Genomic DNA, 21,268 nt, shown 5'->3' with positions numbered 1-21,268 from the left:
GGGCCTCACACTCTTGGAATTCAGCTCAGCTTGCCCTTTCTCTCCTGCTAACAGGCACAATTAAATATCAGGGGCATATTTTTGTCTGCTGAAAACAACCAGCAGATCCCAGTGAGTTGGCTGTCCAACTAATGAAACACAACTCTGAAATTAGCAGGGTAAAAATAGCAAAGGCCTGTGCAATAGTGCAGCCCATCACAGTTAATATTTATCAAATCAAATTATTTAGAGCAATATATATCAAATCCTTATGGCACTTCCCCCTCAGGCAAAGCATAACCCCATGTTTAAAAGTTATAAAGACTGGGAAACATTTTAACTTAAAGATGAAAAGCAAGATGATGTAAACCAGGAATAGATGATTAAAATGTCACCACAATCAAAGTGAGGTTAAATTACATCAACCAATAGTAGAGGGCAGTGGAGGAGATGGAGGGGGAAATTAAAATATATTAACAAACCCCTTGGGTAACAAACCAAAGACCTGGTTTAATTCTGTACAGTTCCAGCACTTGCAGGAGAGCCAGAGAGTGGGTAAGGAATGCAGGCAGAGCCTGCTCCAGCAGCTGCTGCCATCAGGCATTTCTGGCTCTGCCTGTGCCATCTGCAATTCCCACAGCAATCCAAGGCTGCCAACAAGGAACCCTGGGGACACAGCCCTCAGGCATCTGCCCTTCCCTGCACATCACTTTGTGCTTTTCCAGCTGTTTACAAACAGTCACCCACGTGCAGATGTTGCGTACAAACCCAACCCTGAAACTCCAGGGATTTACTGGAAGCTCAGAGAACAAAGGAAACTGTGCAGCTTTGCCAGAACCAAACAAGGTGCTGCCACGTTCTGAACAAGATGCAGGATGGCACCTCTGATCCAGGTTATTTTCTACCTGATCACTCTTTTGGAAAGACTCCATGGTTTTACTTCAGCTCTTAGAGCTGCAGGGCAGCACAGGGAACAGCTCACACAGGAGACAGAAACCCCAAAAGCTCAGCAGCTGGCAATCCAGGCTGTGCCCCCACTACCCAACCACACACTGCCTCTGCCTCTGCTACAGCAGAGGAACAGCTCAAAATCTTTTATCCTTGAGATCCCTTCACTTTTACCCTTCACACAGAATGGATTATGCAGGAAACAATAAGGATAAAATTCACACTATCATTGTTCTCTTCATTTCTTTTTATTCTTCAGAGCTCTGCTGGAGGAGCCACAGTGGAGACAGCCACAGGTGAAGTGAGCCCAAGGCACAGGGACCTGGGGGACAAAGGACCTGCCTTGTTTTCCTGAGTGCACAGGCACCAGCACGTCCCAGCTTGGCACTGGGATTCTGGCCAACACTCAGTCTCCTGAACAGATTAGAAATCCTCAAGTTCTATTAGGCTGAGGAGTGCCTGTCTAAACCCCACATTGAGAGACAGATTTCCCTGCCCAAGGAGAGCAGAGGGTGTCTGGGGCTGACAGGCTGCAGGAGCTGCAGCCATGCACTCCCACTCTCACTGTGCCCAGCACAGGGACACAAACACAGCAAGCTGAAGAGGCAACATCCTGCATGAACACCCAGAACAAGCCCAAGGATTTTATTGCTTCAGTCCCAGGACAAATAATTCCTGAATCCAACCCCCACACACCCCTGCAGCTCCCAGGAAGGATGCTGGAAGGCTGAAAGGCAGCAAGCAGCACCACACTCACCTCATTCCAGGGTGGCTGTGTGGCCAGCAAACCTGGGAACGTGCCCAGACACACCCACACAGCACAGAAACCAATCTAATGATTGTTATGGGTCATGCTTATGCTCCACACTAAAACCAATTGCAGTAAATCACCTTAGGGTCTGTTTGATCTTTATGCTGGCTGGATTTTTTTCCCCTTTAAGGTTCTAGAAGAACAACAGATGAAAGACCATTTCTTTGGGAATCCCACACTTCTTATTGTGGTCCAGCAGGGGACAATACTAAATGTCACTGACCTGTGGCTGCTGGCAGCTCCTTGACAGCAACTTCCTCTTTGCTTCCAGCACTTTCTGCTTTCCTCTCCCCTGTCTTCTTCCACCTTTTATTTACTTCATCCACCAAGAACTTGAATTCTCTCCCGTGTTTGTTTCCTGGAAGGTAACAGAGCATCACTGACCACCCCCACAGGACAGAAATGGACACAAAAATTAAACTAAATTAGAATTTAATGAAAAGCATTTTTTGCTACAGCAGATGAAAACCAACCCAGCACTGTGGTATGTCCCACATTCTATTAATGATCCAACTCTGTGCTTTTATAGAGCTAGCCCCAGCCCAGAGCACAGAGAGCACTTCATGCTCTGTGCCATCCCATTACCCTGCTGGGATTCAGATCCTTTAACTCAGTTAATAATGCAAATACTCTCTGCACTTTCAATCATGTCCTAAGCACTCCTCTGGTGCTCAGCCAGAGCAATGGAATTGTTTAACCTCAACACTCCAAATGCTTCACTCAGAGGCTGGAAAAGCCCCAGAGTCCCCAGCAGGGCACTGTGCATCACCCAGGACAGAGGGACAGCCAGGTGGGGTCAGGCTCTGCTCCCAGCAACAGGACAGGAGAGGGAACAGCCATGAGCTCTGCCAGGGGAGGCTCAGGCTGGACAGCAGCAGGAATTCCCTCTCAGACAGGACTGTCAGCATTGTGTCAGCTCCCTGGGGAGCCCACTCCAGTCACTGACCACCCTCTCAGTGCAGACATTCTTTGATGTATTCTGTAAGAAAACAACACCAAGTTCTGCCCCACAGAAGGAAACAGATTTGACACAGACTGCCTTTCCCTGAGCAGCTGAGAACACCACATAAGGCCAAAAATTCCGTTACTGAAAAGCCAGCTCTGTCCCAGATGTGGTGTGTGAGCTGCTGCACTCTCATTACACAATTCCTCTGGTGCTTCAGTTTTTCCAGCATCACTATCTTCTGTTGCCTGGCTCATGGCAGAACTACAAAGCCTTTCAAACAGCAATGTCCTGGCACACAAGCACTGCTCAGCCACACTGTAAATCAGTGTGGTGCTGAAACAACACCCCAAGCACATCCCAGCAAATGCAGCACCATCAACCAGCCCCAGACACCAGACAAACATCCAAAACACAGGGCAAAGCAGCACACCTCCAAAGAACAGCAAATTAAAAGATTTATAAGCAAAAAAGGCAGTCTAATAAGCTTTTTTTTTTCACAGATGTATTTCCTCTCCTGCAGCTGTTTTAACCCCTTCACTAGGACCATGACAGAAGCAGAGTGGGCTGAGGGTGCCCTGCAGAGCAGAAGGAAATGACAGTGGCTGCAACTGCCAGGCACAGCTCCCATCCTCAGCTTCATCAAGCCAAATATTAATTGCCATTTCATAAACAGCAAAAAATGCCAACAGTGCAATGTGCAAATTGCCAAGTGTCTGGGAAAGTGCAAAGAAGCAGAAAAAATAAGTGTTTTCTCCCAGACAGTTAGTCCTGCCTCTCCCCAAGGCTGTTCACACTCCCAGTGTGTTTTTTCATATGGAAAAGCAGAACAAAAGTACATTTGGGGTTTTTTATTCAAAATTTACACCAGAGTTCATTCATTCAGCTGGGAATTAGGGTCTGGGGTGCAAATGCTATAAAATAAAAGGATAAAATGCTTCATTATGTAATAAAGCTTTCTAAAGTCCATCTGTTTCACAGTGAAATAATGGCATTTGGAAAGGGTTCTTCAATCTCACACTCTTCTTGAATTTTTACAGTTGTTTTACCATGCTTACAATTTCTTCCTTATTATTTTATGAGAAATAATTACCTGACACCAGTTACCACTTGCCTCTTTGATCAGTATTATTTATTAATTTTAAAACCATATCTTCCCATTAAAATATTTTCTATCTTCCCCTTTTTCCTATTTTTTTAAACTTCTCAATTTTTCTTTTAATCTGCTTCAGACTATCAAGATCTCCAAGTGATCAGTTTTGTAGCCATGCCCATTTAGCAATCTAAACTCAACCCAATACCTGTCTTTAAAAATGAAGTCAGTATTTAATATATTTTTGTTCTAGGTGTGTACAACAGGCCAAGAACACAAAGGCAGGAGCAGGAAGGGACCCCTGCCCCTGGAGGGCTCAGCTCTGCTGCTCAGGGCCCCAGTGACACCAACAGCTGCTCTGCTGCCTTCATGCCCAGTGGCAGGAACTCAGAAAGAGCAAAGTGCATAAGCAGAGATGCCTTGGGAGGCAAAGGAAAAGAATTTAAAAGGCAAATTTATAAAGGAATTGTTACTTACGATACTTAGCGTGGATCTCATCTATTTCCTCCTCTGTCTGGTCCTTTGTGAAGGTCAAGCTCTACAGAAATCACACAGATGTGTTTAACTTTAAAAAAAAATTATAAAGTTGCAGATTTTGAAATTTAAAACTGGAAGAAGCAACTGTTGGTTTTCCCCCCAGCCTTCAGCACCTCACACATGAATGCACATTCACAGAACAAACCCACAGAGTCCTGCCCTGCTTCCACAGAGCCACCAGGACCAAGGCAGCCCATGCCACATCCACGTGGGACACAAAATATCTCCTGACACTGTGCCACAACCAGGCTTCAAAAGTCACCCAGGGATCAAGTGTCATGGGAAAAGGAACATGCTACTGGAATTTGCTGGCGAAATCCTGGAGAATTCCAGGAAACAAAACATCCCCCACACGGCCATGGAGGGACAAAACTTCCAGTAGGGCCAAGGAAAACGTCACTCAAGGATTTTTATTGCAGTCAAAAATTGCTTCAACTTAGAAGGGTTTGGGCATAAAGCTCAGCAGGGCACCCAGAGAAATGTGAGAGAATCACAGGATGAATGTGAATTCTAGCATGCACCATAAAGCAACAGGCAGACTCTGTGGCCACTCTGCAGTTTCTCTGGCCACCCCTCTGTGAGAAGCACACCAGTCACTCACATTTTCCCCAGATTTATTGTTACACTCCAGCTGGACCCGAATCTTCTCATTCTTCTCCAGCTCTTTAACAACCTCTGCAACTGTTTGGAAATACAAGAAAGGGATCACTGAGACAGGACTGGGCAATAAAAAGCTGTAAAGCACAGACTGAAACGAGCCTGAATTCCAAACAAACAGCACCAGCCCTCGGAGGGAAAGCCAGGCTGCAATCCCAGCCCAACTTCCAGATCCTACCAAAGCTCCTCCTGCACACAGCTGTGCTTGTGGCACACAGGCCATCATCAGAGAGACTTTCCATTTTATACTGCATGTTTCAATGCAGACACAATAACTGCATCTGCTGTTTGTCTCACTCTGTCCCCCAAACCACCTTCCAGGGCAACAGAACCATGTGCAGCCTCAAGGGCAAAGTCCACAGAGGAATTACAACTGACTTCAACCATTGTCAGACACATCCAAAGCCTATAAACAACATAACTAACATTTAACTAGAGCCATGGCTATGCAGAACCCTGCACAGTTTACTCTGACATTTACTTTTACAAATCTGTTTCTGCAATTCATCATCTCCACAGCACTGCCAGCAGCTGTGGGCACTTATTGAAACAAACACTTCACCACACAGTGAAGCAGTCAGAACAAAATCTTATTAAGCTGTGAAGAATAAAACCTGTTCCCAGCTGGTTTAAGCACACTGCAGGAATTTGGCACCTGTGCTTCCTCAGAAGCTGAGCTATTCTTGTTCCACAGTGACCTCAGGCTCCTGCTGCACCCAAATGCAGGTCTGCATCTGGAGAGGGGGTTTAATGATTCACCCTGTGCACAGAGGCAGAGCTGGCACTGCTCAGGCAGAGCAGCAGCAGGGCATGGCCCAGAGCTCTCCCTTTGCTCTGAGCAGAGACTCAGTGGCACCCCAGCAAGCACTGAGGGCAGGCTCACCCCAGCAGGCTGAACAAGTACCTTACATACCTGATCCTGACAGTATTTATATATCTGATCCTGACAGTATTTATATACCTGATCCTGACAGTATTTTATACATCTGATCCTGACAGTATTTTATACACCTGATCCTGACAGTATTTTATACACCTGATCCTGACAGTATTTTATACACCTGATCCTGACAGTGTTTTATACACCTGATCCTGACAGTGTTTTATACACCTGATCCTGACAGTGTTTTATATACCTGATCCTGACAGTACTTTATACACCTGATCCTGACAGTATTTATATACCTGATCCTGACAGTATTTATATACCTGATCCTGACAGTACTTTATACATCTGAACCTGACAGTATTTTATACATCTGAACCTGACAGTATTTTATACATCTGATCCTGACTCTCCCCAGATAAATCCCTCCAGCCCCAGCTCTCCCAGCAGCCAAAAAGTGTCACACCCACCCCAGAGGTCCCAGGAGGGGATTGCAGCTGGTTTGATGCAGTGACCCCCCTGCAGTGCCACTGACCTGATTTGGGGCTCAGGGAGTCACACTGGGCATTGTACATGTGCACAAACTCCTGGTGCCTCTTGATGAGCTGCTGGCGGGTGCCAGAGGTGGACAGACCATGTTCCTTGAGCTTCTTCTTCAGGTCCCTGTCTGACAGCAGGTTATAAACAACCTTGGACATCAGCTTCCTTCTCTGGGCAGAGCTGCCAGAGGAAAACACACTTCATTTAATTAACACTCCTATGGCAATCACAGTATTTATAATCCCTTAAGGGTATTCACCCCTTCAGGAGAACAGACACATGAAAGGAATTTGGGGTTTCCACCCCACTACTGAGCATGGCTGGCTTGAATCAGCTGGAGAAATATTAAAAGCATTAAAACATCAAGCCAAAACTTGAATTAGGAGATTTGTCAGCTTTCTGGAAAAATGTCTTTGAGAAAAATAGTATTGTACCTGAAGGCAGCAGTTCCCAGCTACCAGAAGGGTGGTTTGGTGACACAGAGACACTGAAGATAAGTAACAGTGCTCTCAGAGGAATAACTTCTAAAGCCAAAACTTACTGCTTTCTGTCAGGACTCAACATTCCTGGCACAGCTGGGGAAAACATCTTAATTACAGGAAACTGCCAGAGAAAATGCAAGTGCTAGTACAACTTTTGTCACCTAAAATTAGCAGAACATTTCCTCCTGTCAAATTAGCTCAGGCTTCCCTACACCTCCTGGTGAGATGCTCTCAAACTTGGAAAAACAAAGGGCCCAAAACCCATCCACAGCCTCACTCATCCTCTGCAACTGCAGTAATTTACAGAGGAACAGCATTTCAATTAGACATTTTTCTTTCTGCAGCAAAATAAAGCTCAGCTGCACTACTCTGGATTAGAGAGCAGTTAACAGCTTTCCACTGTGAAAATGAGAGATTTATTTGAAAAGTATTCAGCACTTTTGACTTATCACATTGAAAAGTTCAAGGTTGAAAAAAAAAGTCTGACACAAGAACTGTCAATAATCCATTTACTCTCATCCAGTCCTGTAGCATGGCTGGTAAAAAAAAAGATGGATGACCACAATACACTCTTCAGGGAAAGTTTTCTCAGATTCTTTTGGGAAATACACAAAATGTCACTGAAGAATTAAATGAAACCTTTTCAGAGTCGTACAAAGCTTGGTGTGTATTCCAGCTCACCAGCAGCACTGAAGTGCTGGCAGCTCCCTGCAGGTTTGAGCCCCAGTGCTGATGGGCTCCCTGAGAAACACTCTGCAAACACTCCCATGCTGCAGCTCCTGGGAGCTCTGGGGCTACACCAGGGTCCAGCTCTGTGCAGCTGCTGAGCTGTGAGCACAGGCTGGCTGGGGAACAAGCACAGGGATGTGCTGGCCCAGAACCAAGCCCCAGTGCCACAAGCTGGGCACTGCCAGGGCCAGCAGGGCCAGTGCCCAGGGCAGGGCTGTGGGACATTGCTGAAGGCCCAGAGATTAAACAGCACAGCCTAAAATCCTGCTGGGGACATGGGTGTGACACCAAGGACAGATATGCCTTGTTCTTCCATTTATTAAGAACAGAGAAAGCATTAAACCACTCCAAATGGAAATTAAATGCAACATCAGATTTCAATATGCATTTAGCATTTTTTCATCTTGAAAGTCCTTTAGCTTGCAGATTGCACTCTAAGCATGACTGGGCAAAACAAGAGCTTTAGCAGAAAATTACTTTTTAATTAAAGGTTTAGGGGAATTGGAAAAACAAGCACTGAAGTACAAATGCTCCCAGTTCTTGAGTCTGATCAGTCAGAAATAACAGCCCAAATTTCTGCTGTAAGCAAAACAAACTGAAACTCCACTTCTGATGTGAATGTGGTGACCGTGACCAATGCTGGGGCAGGGGCACAGAGCCAAAGGAATGCATTAATCTTATGGAAATGGAGATCTTCAGGAAACTTCAACAGCCCCACAGAGAGCACAGAAAGGTGCAATTTTTATTCTTTAACTTGACAGCTATTGAAGAAAATGTCTCCTGGCACACCTGAACCGAAGGAAGCAATTCATTCACCAAATGAAAAATGGGAGCCAGTGTTATCTGAAGGGAATTCTAATGCCAGGGAGCAGAAAGGTGATAGGAACAACACACAGACTAAGTTCTCCTCGTGCTGAATTTTTTAAAGCATTGGCCACTGTTTCCTTGCCACTAAAAGCCAAGGAGAAACTGAGCTGGCAATCCCACACCTTCCCACGGGGGCCAATCCCCACGGTGACTTCAGAGTGCTCTCCACAGCAGGGAGCAGAAGCAAAGGCAAAGCATTCCTCCTACAGCCCAGCCCTCTGCTCAGAGTGCACAGGGCAGGCACAGGAGCCCCAGCAGCCCCAGAGCTGCTCCTCACCTTCTCAGGCTGTCCTTCTTCTCCTCCCTGCTCAAGCAGCTGTCCAGATGTTTGTTGATATACTGCTCTGGAATAGCAACCCCACAAACAGGACATTCCACTGCAAGCAAGGGAGAAGGAATTTACTAGTGTGATATCACAGCACACACTGAATGTTTTCCTCTGAGAAACCAAAAGCTGGGACAGCAGCAAACACACTGGTCCTGAGCTGTTACTGCACTGGAGCTTACAGCTGAGTTCTCAAAACAGGAACAAATAACACTAAACCTCTCACTGCAGGTGATCCACAAATACTGTCTAAACCATTTTGCATTTGTGGAAATAATTTTCACATGACACATGCTCAAAGATTCAAAAAAATCATAAAATGGGAAGCAGCTGCAAGTTTTAATTGCTCAAAAACAAGCAGTAAAATGTCACCTGAGTTTTAAATTCTCAACACAAGCAGGTCTGATGTGTAAAACCATGGCAGGTTTCCTGTGGCTCCTTTCCTGGCTGTGGTACCTCTTTAAGCAGGATTCATCCAGCTAATGAATACACATGAACTTCAGAGCTCCAGATGAATAAATCATTAAACAAGGGAACAGCTAAATTTGAACTAATAGGAGCCAAGGGTGTATTCCTACATGGTGTTTTGTTTTAATTCAGGCTTTAGCTGGGTCAATAGGATGGCTTCCAGCACGTCAGAACGAAGAGGATTCTGCCATTTTATTCTGGTTGATTAGTATAAATGGATATTTTCATGCTTCAAAGTAAATTCACCCTAACTCTCTAGAATTACAAAGGAATAAAGCAGATGACTCTTCTGGAGAGTGTGTGAACAGAAATGTTAACACAGCTGCTGCCATGCTCCTTTGGAATTCAGGCTCACCCCTCAAGCAACAAGCACATTATTAAATATCCTGGTTACTCAAGGATGCAGGAGCAGAACTAATGCCAGTGTCTGCCTGGTCACTGGGGGAAGGAGAAGAGAAATTACTTCATTTCTACTAAGACTGTTGCACAACTATTGTTTTTTAGTGCTGTTACTCAAAGCAAAGGCATCTGTGAGTGCTGAATTCCAGTGAATTCCCTGGCAGCAGCTGAGGCTCTCTGAAGAACACATTGGAGCAGAGCAGGGATGGGAAGGGAGCACAGGGCAGTTAAAGGGGCAGGGGCTGAACATGACAGATCAGAACCACCCAGGGACACAGGGTGGGTGCCACAGAGTGCTGTGACACACAGCCAGCCACAGCTGGGGACACAGCAGGACAGCCAGGAATCAAACACCTCACCTTTGCAGTCTCCTTGCACCACAGATGTAGAAGGCTTTTCTTGATTTCCAGTGCTCCCAGGAACCTCCTGTGACCCCACCTTGCTGTCTGCAGCCCCAGGCTCTGCAGAAGGGCTGTGCAGGTCATGGTGCCCCTCAGTGCTGAGACTCTCCAGAGCAGCCCCTGGCAGCCCTGCCAGGGAGGTGCAGACCTTGTCCTTCCTCAGGAGGCTGTGGGTGCCTGGCCCCTGAGCAGGCTGAGCAGGGCTGCAGTGCCCAGGGGCTGCTGGGGATGGAGCATCCAACACCAACTGCAGCAGCTGCTGCCTGCAAGGAAAACACTCAGCCAGCACTGCACGGTGCTAAGGACCTGGAAACGTGTCTGACACACAAATTCTTTTTTGGGTGTGAAAACACAGAAGATGCCAGGGCTGAGGGCAGAAGAGGAGGGAGCAGTCCCACACTGGCCTCTCCCAGAATGTGGGTTTTGGGCCCATGAGCAGCTGGGTGATGACATCTCATGGTCCCACACCCAGCCCCAGGATACAAGAGCCAGGGCACAGCAGATGCTCCTGGCACAGCCCTGGGCTCTCCAACAGCACTTTGTCAGCACAGAGTGAATTACTCCAATTTCTCACTAATCACAGAAACTCTGACAGTGTGACTGGAGAGATCTGGGCAAGCATGACCAGACTGAAGCTCATCCATCACTCAGCAAGCCCAGGGAAAGCAGGCAGTGGTGGAGGGGCCCAGCCCCTGGCAGCACCAGCCTGGCCAGCTCACTGGGAGCTGATCCCACAGCAAACATCAGCTCTACACCATGCTCAAAACCCTCTGTGTGCTGTCTATGGCCTCAGTTATCTGTGACCCTGCTAAGAATTTAACATGCTGCTGTGAGCTCTGAGCTGACAGAATTTTACCTTCCTGGCACAAAGCAGCAGCTGCAGCCCAGCTGACAATGCCCAGCCCAGAGCAGAGCAGTGTCCTTCCCTCTGAAGGCTGAGATGAATCAGCCAGGTGTCACAGTGAGCCAGACCCAGAACACCATGACCCAAACCCTCCTCAGTCACTGAGATGGGCAGGGCAGGGGGTTAAAAACCACCTGGTTAACTAAAGATGGATGGTGTCTTAACATCCTGCCCTCCAGCACCCTCCCTCTGCTTCTACCACAGCATGAACAGCTCCCACATCTTTTCAGATCTGCAACACCCACAAAAACCAAGTGTCCTCCATCTGGCTCCTGGCTCCCATTTTACAATTCCCATTCTCTGTTTACTTCTCTCTTGCTGAAGCAGCAATGAAGCAGCTGCTGGGAATCCAGGGCTTCCACATAAATAAATTCCAAGGAAGAGCCAGAGCTGTGAATCTTCCTAGGAACAAGTCCCAACTGCAGCAAAGGCAATGGATCTCCTTGAAATCCCCCTGCACCCCTGCTGGAGGCTCAGGCTCTGCACAGTAGTGACAGCACCTGCTCCCTGCAGCACCCACAGTCAATGTGTTCATTCCTCTGACTCACTGCCTGTCCAGTAACCCTGGATAGGAAACAGGGAAAATTGGACAGGAAAAACATTTTTCTTCCCTGTGTATGAAGAAAAGCAGAGATTCTTTTCAGCAAGGACTACTGCTTTTCTACTTGGGCAAGTATAACTCTAATTTCTATTGCTAAGTTTTTAACAAGGTAAAACAGAAAGTGACAAATTTTATCAAAATAATCTCTTTAGTAGAGGGCAATGAAATTAATTCTTTACACAGCTTTATATGTTATTTCTGAAGGTCCTGGCCTCACTGCAACTGATAAGAGAACTCTGCATTAAGGACAGCAAATACTGCTGCTCATCCTTCTCTCCTGGGCTGGCCAGAGCCAGAATTCTGCCCAGAGCACACACAGGTGAGGAACAGAGCACACACAGGTGAGGGAACAGAGCACAGACAGGTGAGGGAACACAGCATACACAGGTGAGGAACAGAGCACACACAGGTGAGGGAACAGACACAGACAGGTGAGGGAACACAGCACACACAGGTGAGGGAACACAGCACACAGGTGAGGGAACAGACCACAAGGTGAGGGAACAGACACACAAGGTGAGGGAACAGAACACAGACAGGTGAAAGAACACAGCACACACAGGTGAGGGAACACAGCACACACAGGTGAGGGAACAGACACAGAAAGGTGAGGGAACACAGCACACACAGGTGAGGGAACACAGCACACACAGATGAGGGAACAGAACCCTGCCCATGGCAATGCCCTCAGGCTCCTCCCTGAGGCTCCTGCCCTTCCAGGCCCTGCACACTCACACCATGGAGGCTGCTCAGAGCTGCTCCTCTCCCTCTCCCACCAACACCCAGGGCCAGGAGCAGGCACAGGACACCCCCAGCCCACTGAGAGCCCCCTGTGTACAGAGAGAGCTGCACTGCCACACAGCCCTGAGCCCCCAGCACTGCCCACCTGCAAACAGCCAGCGCTGGCAGAGCAGAAATGGATCAGCCCCACCCTGCCTGGAACTGACCTTGGAGCACAGCTTCCCCTCCAAGTCCACCAACATTACCATTTTCTTCCCCTCCAGGCCTGACTTAAGAAATGGGTTTGCACTTTGTGAAATGCTGAGAAGATTTAAGGCCTAATTTTCATAAATATCAAACTACCCAAGGCTCAGAGTCAAGTTAGAGCACACTTGATCTTTGAAACCTGCTGAGCTCCTCAGTCCCTGGACTGTGGAATTGCTTTTGGGGACAGCCAAGGGGAAACCAAGCAGATGGAGAAGGAGGGGGGACAGAAGATTTTCCTGCACAAGAGCAGTGGTGGATACAGGAGCAGTGTCCCCTCAGCCCAGCTCCTCCTGACCCAACTCCATGGGAGAATTGATTGAACTCCAAGTCACAAAAGGAAAGGTTATTGAACTACTCTCACTGGTAAGATTGATACTGATCCATTAAAGCAGTCAAAAAAAAAAGATTAACATTTAAGATTCAATATCATAATGGATCCAAGTCAGCACTACTTGTTCCTACAAAATTAGGCATTAACAAAAAAATAGTAATCCATTTATCACGAGGAAGCACCAGAATTCAAGCTGAAACAGTGGAACTGTAGGATTGAAATTACTCAAATAAATCAATTAAATTTAGTAGTGGTCATATAGAAGATTAGATCTATCTACATTCTATGATCTTCATCAGAGAAAAATTCTCTCATGATCCAAAGCCATCAGCTGAACTATGCTTCCTGTCACTTATGAAGCCAAGAGTCTCACTGATTCCAGCTCCAAGCTAATTTCAGAGAAAAAGGTGAAAGCACATTTGTCTCCTATAGAGACAGGAACACCCACAGAATCCCAGAAAACCACTGGGTAGCTTCTCATCAAAAGAAAACAGACAGACAATACAAGGGGCTTCATGTATCTACTGCTGTGAGAATTTACCAAGTCTTATTTACTTTGTTGTTCCTGTCTTTTAAAGGGATGTGAAGCACAAAAATGAATTAAAAACAAACAGAAAAGTAGGTAAAAATTCGAGTTGAAAGCACAGCATGCCATTACTTCCTTACTCAAGAAAACTCACATTTTTAGTCCTTCAATACCTGTATTTTCCCAGCCAGTGACTTCACCAAAAGACTGCTCTTCAAGGTGACCATTACCCCTGGACAAATCCTTCTGCTCACAACCCCCCTGCACACAAAGGAAGATCCTGAAGAAAATCTTCACTACCATTATTTCCCCCAGGGTGCTGACATGTCTGCAGAGACCTCCAGGAACTCCCAGAGCAGCCAACCAGAAGCAGAACCAAAATGAGTTTGTAAAACCTGCCCATCACTGGAGTGGAGAGCAGCTTCAGCCAGAACTCTGCAGGTTTTTCCAAGGTGCAAAAATTCATCTTTGCCAATCCTTCTGTGACACTACAATTTTTTTTTTGCTCAGTTCTCACACTGCTCCTCTCCAGTGCTGGTCACACACAGTCACACCTTCCCAGCTGCCAAAGCAGAGAGAGCAGCCAGGAAATCCCAGCAATACCTTGCAGAATTAAAGCTCTTCACCAGATCATCTAGAAGCCGGTTGTTTCTCAGGTCAGATTCTGAGACTGCCTGTTAAAAAAACAAAGAAAAGGAAAAAACCAACAAACCTAAACAAACAAACATTCAAATGCAGTGAGAACAGCAAGTGCCCAGAAAATGTTCAAGTGATCAATAACTTGTTTCTTGGCTCCATGCCTCAGCTCCCCCACTGAAGTGCTACAGGAATTCAGATGCTTAAAGGGTGAACAGATCTTCCCCAAAATACCTCACATTAAAATAACTGCTGAGAACTAAGCTCTGGGATATTAAGGGCAACAGGTAAAAACAAAGAAAAAGCTAAAGCAACAAAGTGCAGTGTGCCCAGGCTCCAACAGTGGTTTACTGCAGCACAGGTCTAACAGCTTTGAAAACCAAACCAAAGATCTTCTGAAGGTGGTGAGAACCCTAAGCATGAAAACTGATGAAGGGAAATGTTAACCTTCTGGTTATGGAATGAAAATATGAATTAGGAGATGCCTTTGTGCATTCAACTCATTCTCTTAAACAATTTTTAATTTTTACTCTCTCTGCTCTTCTTTCTAACAAAGCTTTTATTATTTATTTTTATTTTGAGATTAAGTGGGGCCACTCACTCACGGAAAATTAAGTGCTTATGTTTCAGCAGTGCTGGTTTGAATGATGGAGCATTTTACCAAATTAATGTCAGATGTTTTGTGACAGACTGTACTCAGAGCCCTGAGCCAAGCCCAGGCTGCTGCTCCATCCCCTTCTGACCCCTGAAACAGGAGAATTCCAGGTGCAACAGCACCACACTTTGCCATGCAACCAGAATTGATTATCTGGCACAGGCCAAAGGGAAAAGCTCCTGAGATGTCCCAAAACATAAAGATAAACTGGGGGAAAAACCAAACCCACACTTACCACACAGCAGGTTGGACACTGCGTTTTGTAGGACAAAAACTTGCGGATACAAAGGGAACAGTCTGGAAAAGGGAAATACAAAATTTGGAGATTATTCCAAATGCACTTCCACATCCTTCAGTATTTCCTTATTGTACAATATTATATACAATGTATATTGTACTATTGTACAATGCTATGTACAAGCCATTCCACAATACACAAATATTGAAGACACCATTTTTACATGGAATTGAGATTATCATTGTTGCAAAATAACCTGCATTTTATGCGAACATGTTTCAATATCAAGTATCAGCTCCTCCCTCTAAAGCTGATGTTTGTTTCCTTCTATTTCCCAGCGCAAGAAACCCTCGGTCAGCCACCACCACTCCAGCAGCGTCTGCACTGCTCTCACCTCACCTGCTGGGATTTGACATGACTAATGCTGATCATTCACGTCCCTGCACAGCCCCAGACAAACTCTCAATCCCCTCCTTTCCCAGGCTCTTCTGCCCCTTTCCAAAACAATACCAATTGAAAGAGGAGGCAAAAAGGAGGGCAGACAGCTCAATGTCATCTCCCCATCACAGGTGCCTCCAGGCTGGGTGGTGAAACACACCATGAACTCCATATTGTCACAGTAAACTGTCACAAAGTAAACTTTGTCAATTTATCCACCAGCTTTCACAGCCAATTAAGGATTTAAAAAGTCTCATCATTCTCCAGGAAAAGACATTCCCTCACTAGAGCACCATGGGTCAGTCTGAGCACTGAACACACTCAGCAGCAGCTCCTGAGAGACATCTATACCTCACAGCCCCTCTGGGAACACATCTGAAAAGCAGCAGAAGCATTAATTAATTAATCCCAGCATGGTTTGGGTTGGGAGGGACCTTAAAGCTCATTTCACCCCCTACCAAGGGCAGGGACATCTTCCACTAGAACAAATTGGTCCAAGCCCAATCCAACCTGGTCCAATGCACCAATTAACATTTAAACCTGCAAATTCATCTAAATGTTTAAAAATTACTGCATATATAGCAAGAAGAGATACAGGGTGAGAAACCCACAAAGAAAAGGAACAAACTTGAACTGTATGAACAGAATGAAGTGGCAGATCCAGGCTGGCAGCATCTGGCAGGGCAGCACCTTCCCATGGGCCAGGCCCTGTGTGCCAGGACTGCTGTGCCCAGGCAGCACAGCTCCACTCCTGTGCCCCCCACACTGCTTTCAATGGTGACAGCTTTGCCAAGCTAAAATAAACTTCACTGCCAAACTACCACGTCCCCCTTCAGGAAGGAAGTGCTACAGTTTCTGAACCAAACAATTACAGGCGTTTATTTTAACGTGAGGAAAGGCAAGGTACTGCCCCTCTAATCTGGCTTCAGCAAACCACCTGGGGCAAGGTTCCAGCAGACATCGCCCAGGGCACACAGCGCAGCACGGAAAATTTGAGCTCTCAATGCCCTCCACACAGAGCTCTGCATTTGTACCACCCTCGAGATGCTCAGAAAGATATTTAAATGAAGAATGCCAGATGTCACATGTTTGTATTGAGCAGGAACTACACAAGGGAAGGTTCCCCCAGCTTCCATCGCAAGGAGAATCACAGAAGCCCGGAATGGTTTGGGTGGGAAGGGGCCCTAAATCCCACCCAGTGTCACCCCTGCCGTGGCAGGGACACCTTCCCCTGTCCCAGGTGCTCCAGCCTGGCCTTGGGCACTGCCAGGGATCCAGGGCAGCCCCAGCTGCTCTGGGCACCTGTGCCAGGGCATCACCACCTCCCAAGGAACAATTTCTGGATCTCAAAGCGAGCCCTGTGCTCTGTCAGCGGGCAGCCATCCCCCCTTGTGAACAGTTTCTGTCCATCCTTCCTGCGGGCTCAGAACCCTCTGCCCGAGCTGCCCGCGGCACTCACAGCTGTGCGAGCACTGCGGGATCACCACGGCGATGCTGAAATAGTCGAAGCAGATCCCACAGCGCAGCAAGTCATCCACGGCCTGCAAGAGAGCGGGGAGAGCGGGGTGAGCGGGCCGGCACGGCCAGGGCCGGTACCGGGATCGCTTTATCCTCCCGGCAGCGGCAGCGGAACCGCCCGGGCCCCGCACGCACCTTCAGCGGGGCCAGGCTGGGCGGCCACGGCGGCTCCAGCGGCGGCAGCGCCAGGGCCATGGCGGGGCCGTGCGACCCGGCCCGGTGCGGTCACACCCGGCCCGGTGCGGTCACACCCGGCCCGGTGCGGTCACACCCGGCCCCGCGGCCCCGGTGCGGTCACACCCGGTGCGGCCCGACCCGGCCCGGCCCGGTCCCAGGCCCCGGTGCGGTGCGATCCGGCCCCGGTGCGGTCAGACCCGGCCCCGGTGCGGTGCGATCCGGCCCGGTGCGGTCAGACCCGGTGCGGTCCTGCCCGGTCCCAGGCCCCGGTGCGGCCCCGCTCCGAGCGCGGCGGGCCCGGATCCGCGCGCTCAGCGCCGCGCGCTTCCGCCCGCGCTTCCGGCAACGGCCTGGAACGAGCGGGAACGGGGATGGGAACGGGAACGGGGATGGAGAGCAGGCATGGCCGGGAAGGAACGGGAATGGATGGCAGTGGGGATGGGGACGGCCGGAGGAGCTCGGGGAACAGGGCGAACAGGGAATTGCCGGGGCTCGGGGAACAGGGATGGCGAACCGGGTATTGCGGGGGGATCTCGGAGTTCGGGGATGGCGAACCGGGAATTGCCGGGGGATCTCGGTGTTCGGGGATGGCGAACCGGGAATTGCCGGGGCTCGGGCCGGGCCGGGGTCCCGCTGCCCCCTGCCCACCCCCGCCCCTCCCGGCGGAGCCCCGGTCCCCAAGGGCCGCAGGGCCGGTCCCGGCAGCTCCCTCGGCACCGCACGGGTCGTGCTCGGTGCCGGCCGAGATGTGCTGATCCCACAGCGCGGACACGTGTCCTGATCGCTATTTTCCAGGTGATATCGGTTTGAAAGCCGTTCCGAGGTGTCGGTGAGGTTCGGAAATGCCTGAGCCGCCCCTGCGCTCACCTGCGGCTCCTCCCCGCGGCCCGGCTGCTTCCCCGGGCATGGGCAGCGCCACCACCCCTGCCGGGTCACACAGGGCACAGCAAACCGGGCTGAGCACACAGCCTGACACCCACAGAAACGGCAGCAGTGAGTGATCAGGGCACTGTGGATCTCTGAGTTTATCCATTTGAGGATCTGATTACTGCCTGCCCCTTGCCAGAAGTGCTGGGATTTACAGAGTAGTGTCATTGCCACTAGAGTGCCTGTTCTTTTCACCTTAAGGAATCAATTCCTGCTTTCTCTGTGAGCTCTGACCGAACTAATGTATCAAACTCCTGCAATTTTCTATTCTCTATTCATTCCCTCATGCACATGGCTGATCTTGGTTCACACCCTCTGACAGGAGCTTATTGGATGGGAATTAACTCACCCAGGAATGGGCACACAGGGTTCATGGGTTCATTTCTGGAGCAACACGTTTATTTTTTAAGAGGACTGATGAAGAGCAAAGGGCAGTGAGTTTACAGCCAAGCACCACACACACAGCCTGCTGCTGAATAAAACACAGTTTTAACTATTTCCATGGTAAAAGCAGCATATAAATAACCCTGGTCAATTGGTGCTTTCACCTGAATCCTGCACGCTGCAGAAGCTGGAGACATCCCCCTGCCCAGGCAGCTCAGGATGGTCCCTCCAGCCCGGGGCTGTGTGACACTGTCCTGTCAGGATGCAGGGCTGGGCCGTGTCCCACCCTGGCAGGGTCACTGGGGCTCCTGGCAGCCCTGGGCCAGCAGAGCTGTCCCTGCCTGAGCCCATCCCTGAGCCCTGCTGGGTGAGGACAGCTCTCCCCCCTGCAGGAACCTCCCCTGTTTTATTGGCATTCTGCACTTCGGTGCAGCAGGAATGAACTGCTTCCTCCTGCTAAACCTCCAAGTTACAACTTGTTATTGCACACAGAATGTGTCTCCTCCTTCCAAGCCTCTGAAATACTCATTTAAATTAAAATACCAAGAGGTCCCAACTGCATTTTTATAAACTTGTTGCTCTTTCATGTTCCCAGAAAAGCTTAGTAGGAGGGGGAGCAGCCTGGCACAAAGCAAACCTTCAAAAGCTACTGATTTTCACTTGTGTCGTTGAGACAAAATATTTAAGTGGGGTTTTATATCGTTCCCATCTGGTTGTGCACAACTTAATAATGTAAAGAGCATTTGTTCCCCCGTGGTGCTCAGTGCCTCGTGCAGAACTGTTGTTTTCCTCCATGCCCTGACAAACAGCTCATCCCCAGCTGCCTTCAGGACATGGGTCTTGAAACTGGAACCCAACACTCCACCAAGGTCTGCCTCTGTCACTGGACAGAGATGTACTTCATTAGAGATGTACATCACTTCATTGGAGATGTACAAATGCAGATAAACAAGCCTCTGGACACCAGCATGTAGACTGGATGAAAAATCAGCAGGAGAACATACTGTACTTAAAAAGAAATATCAAACCCCAAACCAGAGAATGTTTTGAGTTAATTGTTTCTAAGTATTTTCAGAGATTCCCTAATGTTTGAAGCAGTGGAAAGTTTCTCATCATGTCACTCCCAACTGGAAAGAACCTGAAACCATGGGTAGAATTGTTCACAAATATTTAACATTGACCTTGCTCTGCCCTTGTGTTAAAGTTGGCAGCCATTTATTGATTTCTACAGGGCTAAATTTAGCCTGATGTTGAGACTTTTGGAACAAAAAGATCCCACATTGTCGTGGTTTAACCCCAGCCAGCATCCAAGCCTCACACAGCTGCTCCCTCACTCCCCCACCAGCAGACTGATAGAATCAGAAGGGTAAGAGTGAGAAAACTTGTGGGTTTGAGATGAAGACAGTTTAACAGGTGGAGCAAAAGCCACACACACAAGCAAAGTAAAGGAATCCATTCAGTACCTTCCATGGGCAGTCGGGTGTTTGGCAGCAGGGCTCCATCTCCTGCAGCAGTTCTTGGGAAGACAAACTCCAGTGAGCCCCACCTTGTGCACTGGCCATGGTGTCCATGAGGTCTGGAGCATCTCTGGGCCAGCTGGGTCACCTTTCCCAGCTGTTTCCCCCGCCAGCCTCCCATGCACTCCCAGCTGGCAGTCCCAGGAGCAGGGCAGGCCTTGGTTCTGTGTGAGCCCAGCTCAGACAGAGCAAAAACATCTCTGTTCACAATCCTGCTCTGCACAAATCCCAGCCACAGCCCCATCCCAGCTCTGGGAAGGAAATGAGCTGCAGCCCAGCCAGAGGAGCAGGGCTGGGGCAGGCAGGGGATGTCCTGGGCTGGACTCTGAGACCTGTGGCTCAGTGCTGGTTCCCTGCCCTGCCACAGCCAAACAGGCTGCAGAGCTGCTGGTTTGCAGTTCCTGTGGGCTTTGGCCAAAAGCCTCTGTTCCAGCAGTGCTGCCCCAGCCCCCTGCCCTCCCCTGGTGAGCCAAGCCTGGGCAGCAGCAGGGCCAGGAGCCCCAGCCCAGCCTGGCAAGCACAGGAGAACAGGGAAATGCCAACAACCTCCACCAGGCAAAATCTTGTGAGGGTAACTCATCACCCCAGCACAGCTTGTGCTGCCAGGTCCCTCAAAGCCAACCCTTGCCACAGCTCCACAAGTATCCGGTCAGTTCACACAGAAATTACTTGAAAGCACAAAATCTTTTTTTCTGTTTTTTTAGTCTACTGCAATGATTTTAGGCCAACATAAATCAGCCAAAAGTATCTTAGAGTTTTACAGAGCAGTGTGGAAACTTCCATGAAAATGCTGTGAAAGTTAGCAGCCAAAGGAGCCAGAAATAATATTTGAACTTTCTCCTGGAGTGCTCTGAGATGGACACAATGAGTAAAATCACTGTGGGCATTTCATAGCAGTGCTCAGTGCTGACTGAGTTGGGTGTGACCTGAGGGAGGGTGAGATGACAGTGACAGCCTGGGCAGAGGAGGCTGCAGTGAGCAGGCACAGCCCTGACCTGGGGTGGGCACAGTCACAGAATGAGCCAGGGGGGAACTGGCCTTTGCTGCCTTTGGCCTCCTGCCATCAACAAAAGCAACCCTTGCTGATGTTTCAGAGATGTTGTTTTGCACATGCAGATATCTCCCATTTGGACACTGATGCTGATCTAGTAAATGTTATAAAAATCATGAGCAATCTCACTAGCTCCAAACTGCTGTAGTATGAAAGCTCCCACACTGGCAATCCATGCACACTTAGAGACAGGTCTGTAATACTCTGCATTCTCTCTGGTTGTCCCCCAGCAGTGTCTGCCATTGCCAGCTTTGTGCCTCACAGTCACTCTTTGGCTGTTTGGTTCTTAGCCTGGGTGCAATTCCCTTCCCCA

The 21,268-nt window shown here is 48.6% G+C and overlaps 1 protein-coding gene across 1 annotated transcript in view; it reads right to left on the bottom strand.

Moving 5' to 3' along the window:
• RAD18 (RAD18 E3 ubiquitin protein ligase) overlaps nucleotides 1–17,296 on the bottom strand; it is a 29,587-nt gene extending 12,291 nt beyond the window's left edge. Inside the window, exons 1-10 of the mRNA XM_056501690.1 lie at nucleotides 17,035–17,296; nucleotides 16,841–16,922; nucleotides 14,941–15,002; nucleotides 14,018–14,088; nucleotides 10,024–10,328; nucleotides 8,750–8,849; nucleotides 6,390–6,574; nucleotides 4,913–4,992; nucleotides 4,252–4,312; nucleotides 1,962–2,096 (exon numbers count right to left, since the gene is read on the bottom strand). Coding sequence (XP_056357665.1) covers nucleotides 1,962–2,096; nucleotides 4,252–4,312; nucleotides 4,913–4,992; nucleotides 6,390–6,574; nucleotides 8,750–8,849; nucleotides 10,024–10,328; nucleotides 14,018–14,088; nucleotides 14,941–15,002; nucleotides 16,841–16,922; nucleotides 17,035–17,094 — 1,141 coding nt within the window. The 5' untranslated portion in view covers nucleotides 17,095–17,296. The remainder of the gene's footprint in view (nucleotides 1–1,961; nucleotides 2,097–4,251; nucleotides 4,313–4,912; nucleotides 4,993–6,389; nucleotides 6,575–8,749; nucleotides 8,850–10,023; nucleotides 10,329–14,017; nucleotides 14,089–14,940; nucleotides 15,003–16,840; nucleotides 16,923–17,034) is intronic.
• Nucleotides 17,297–21,268: the final 3,972 nt, after the last annotated feature.

Source organism: Oenanthe melanoleuca, chromosome 12 (assembly GCF_029582105.1).
Source record: "Oenanthe melanoleuca isolate GR-GAL-2019-014 chromosome 12, OMel1.0, whole genome shotgun sequence".
NCBI classification, from domain to species: domain Eukaryota; kingdom Metazoa; phylum Chordata; class Aves; order Passeriformes; family Muscicapidae; genus Oenanthe; species Oenanthe melanoleuca.
This window is presented reverse-complemented; position numbering and strand designations above follow the sequence as displayed.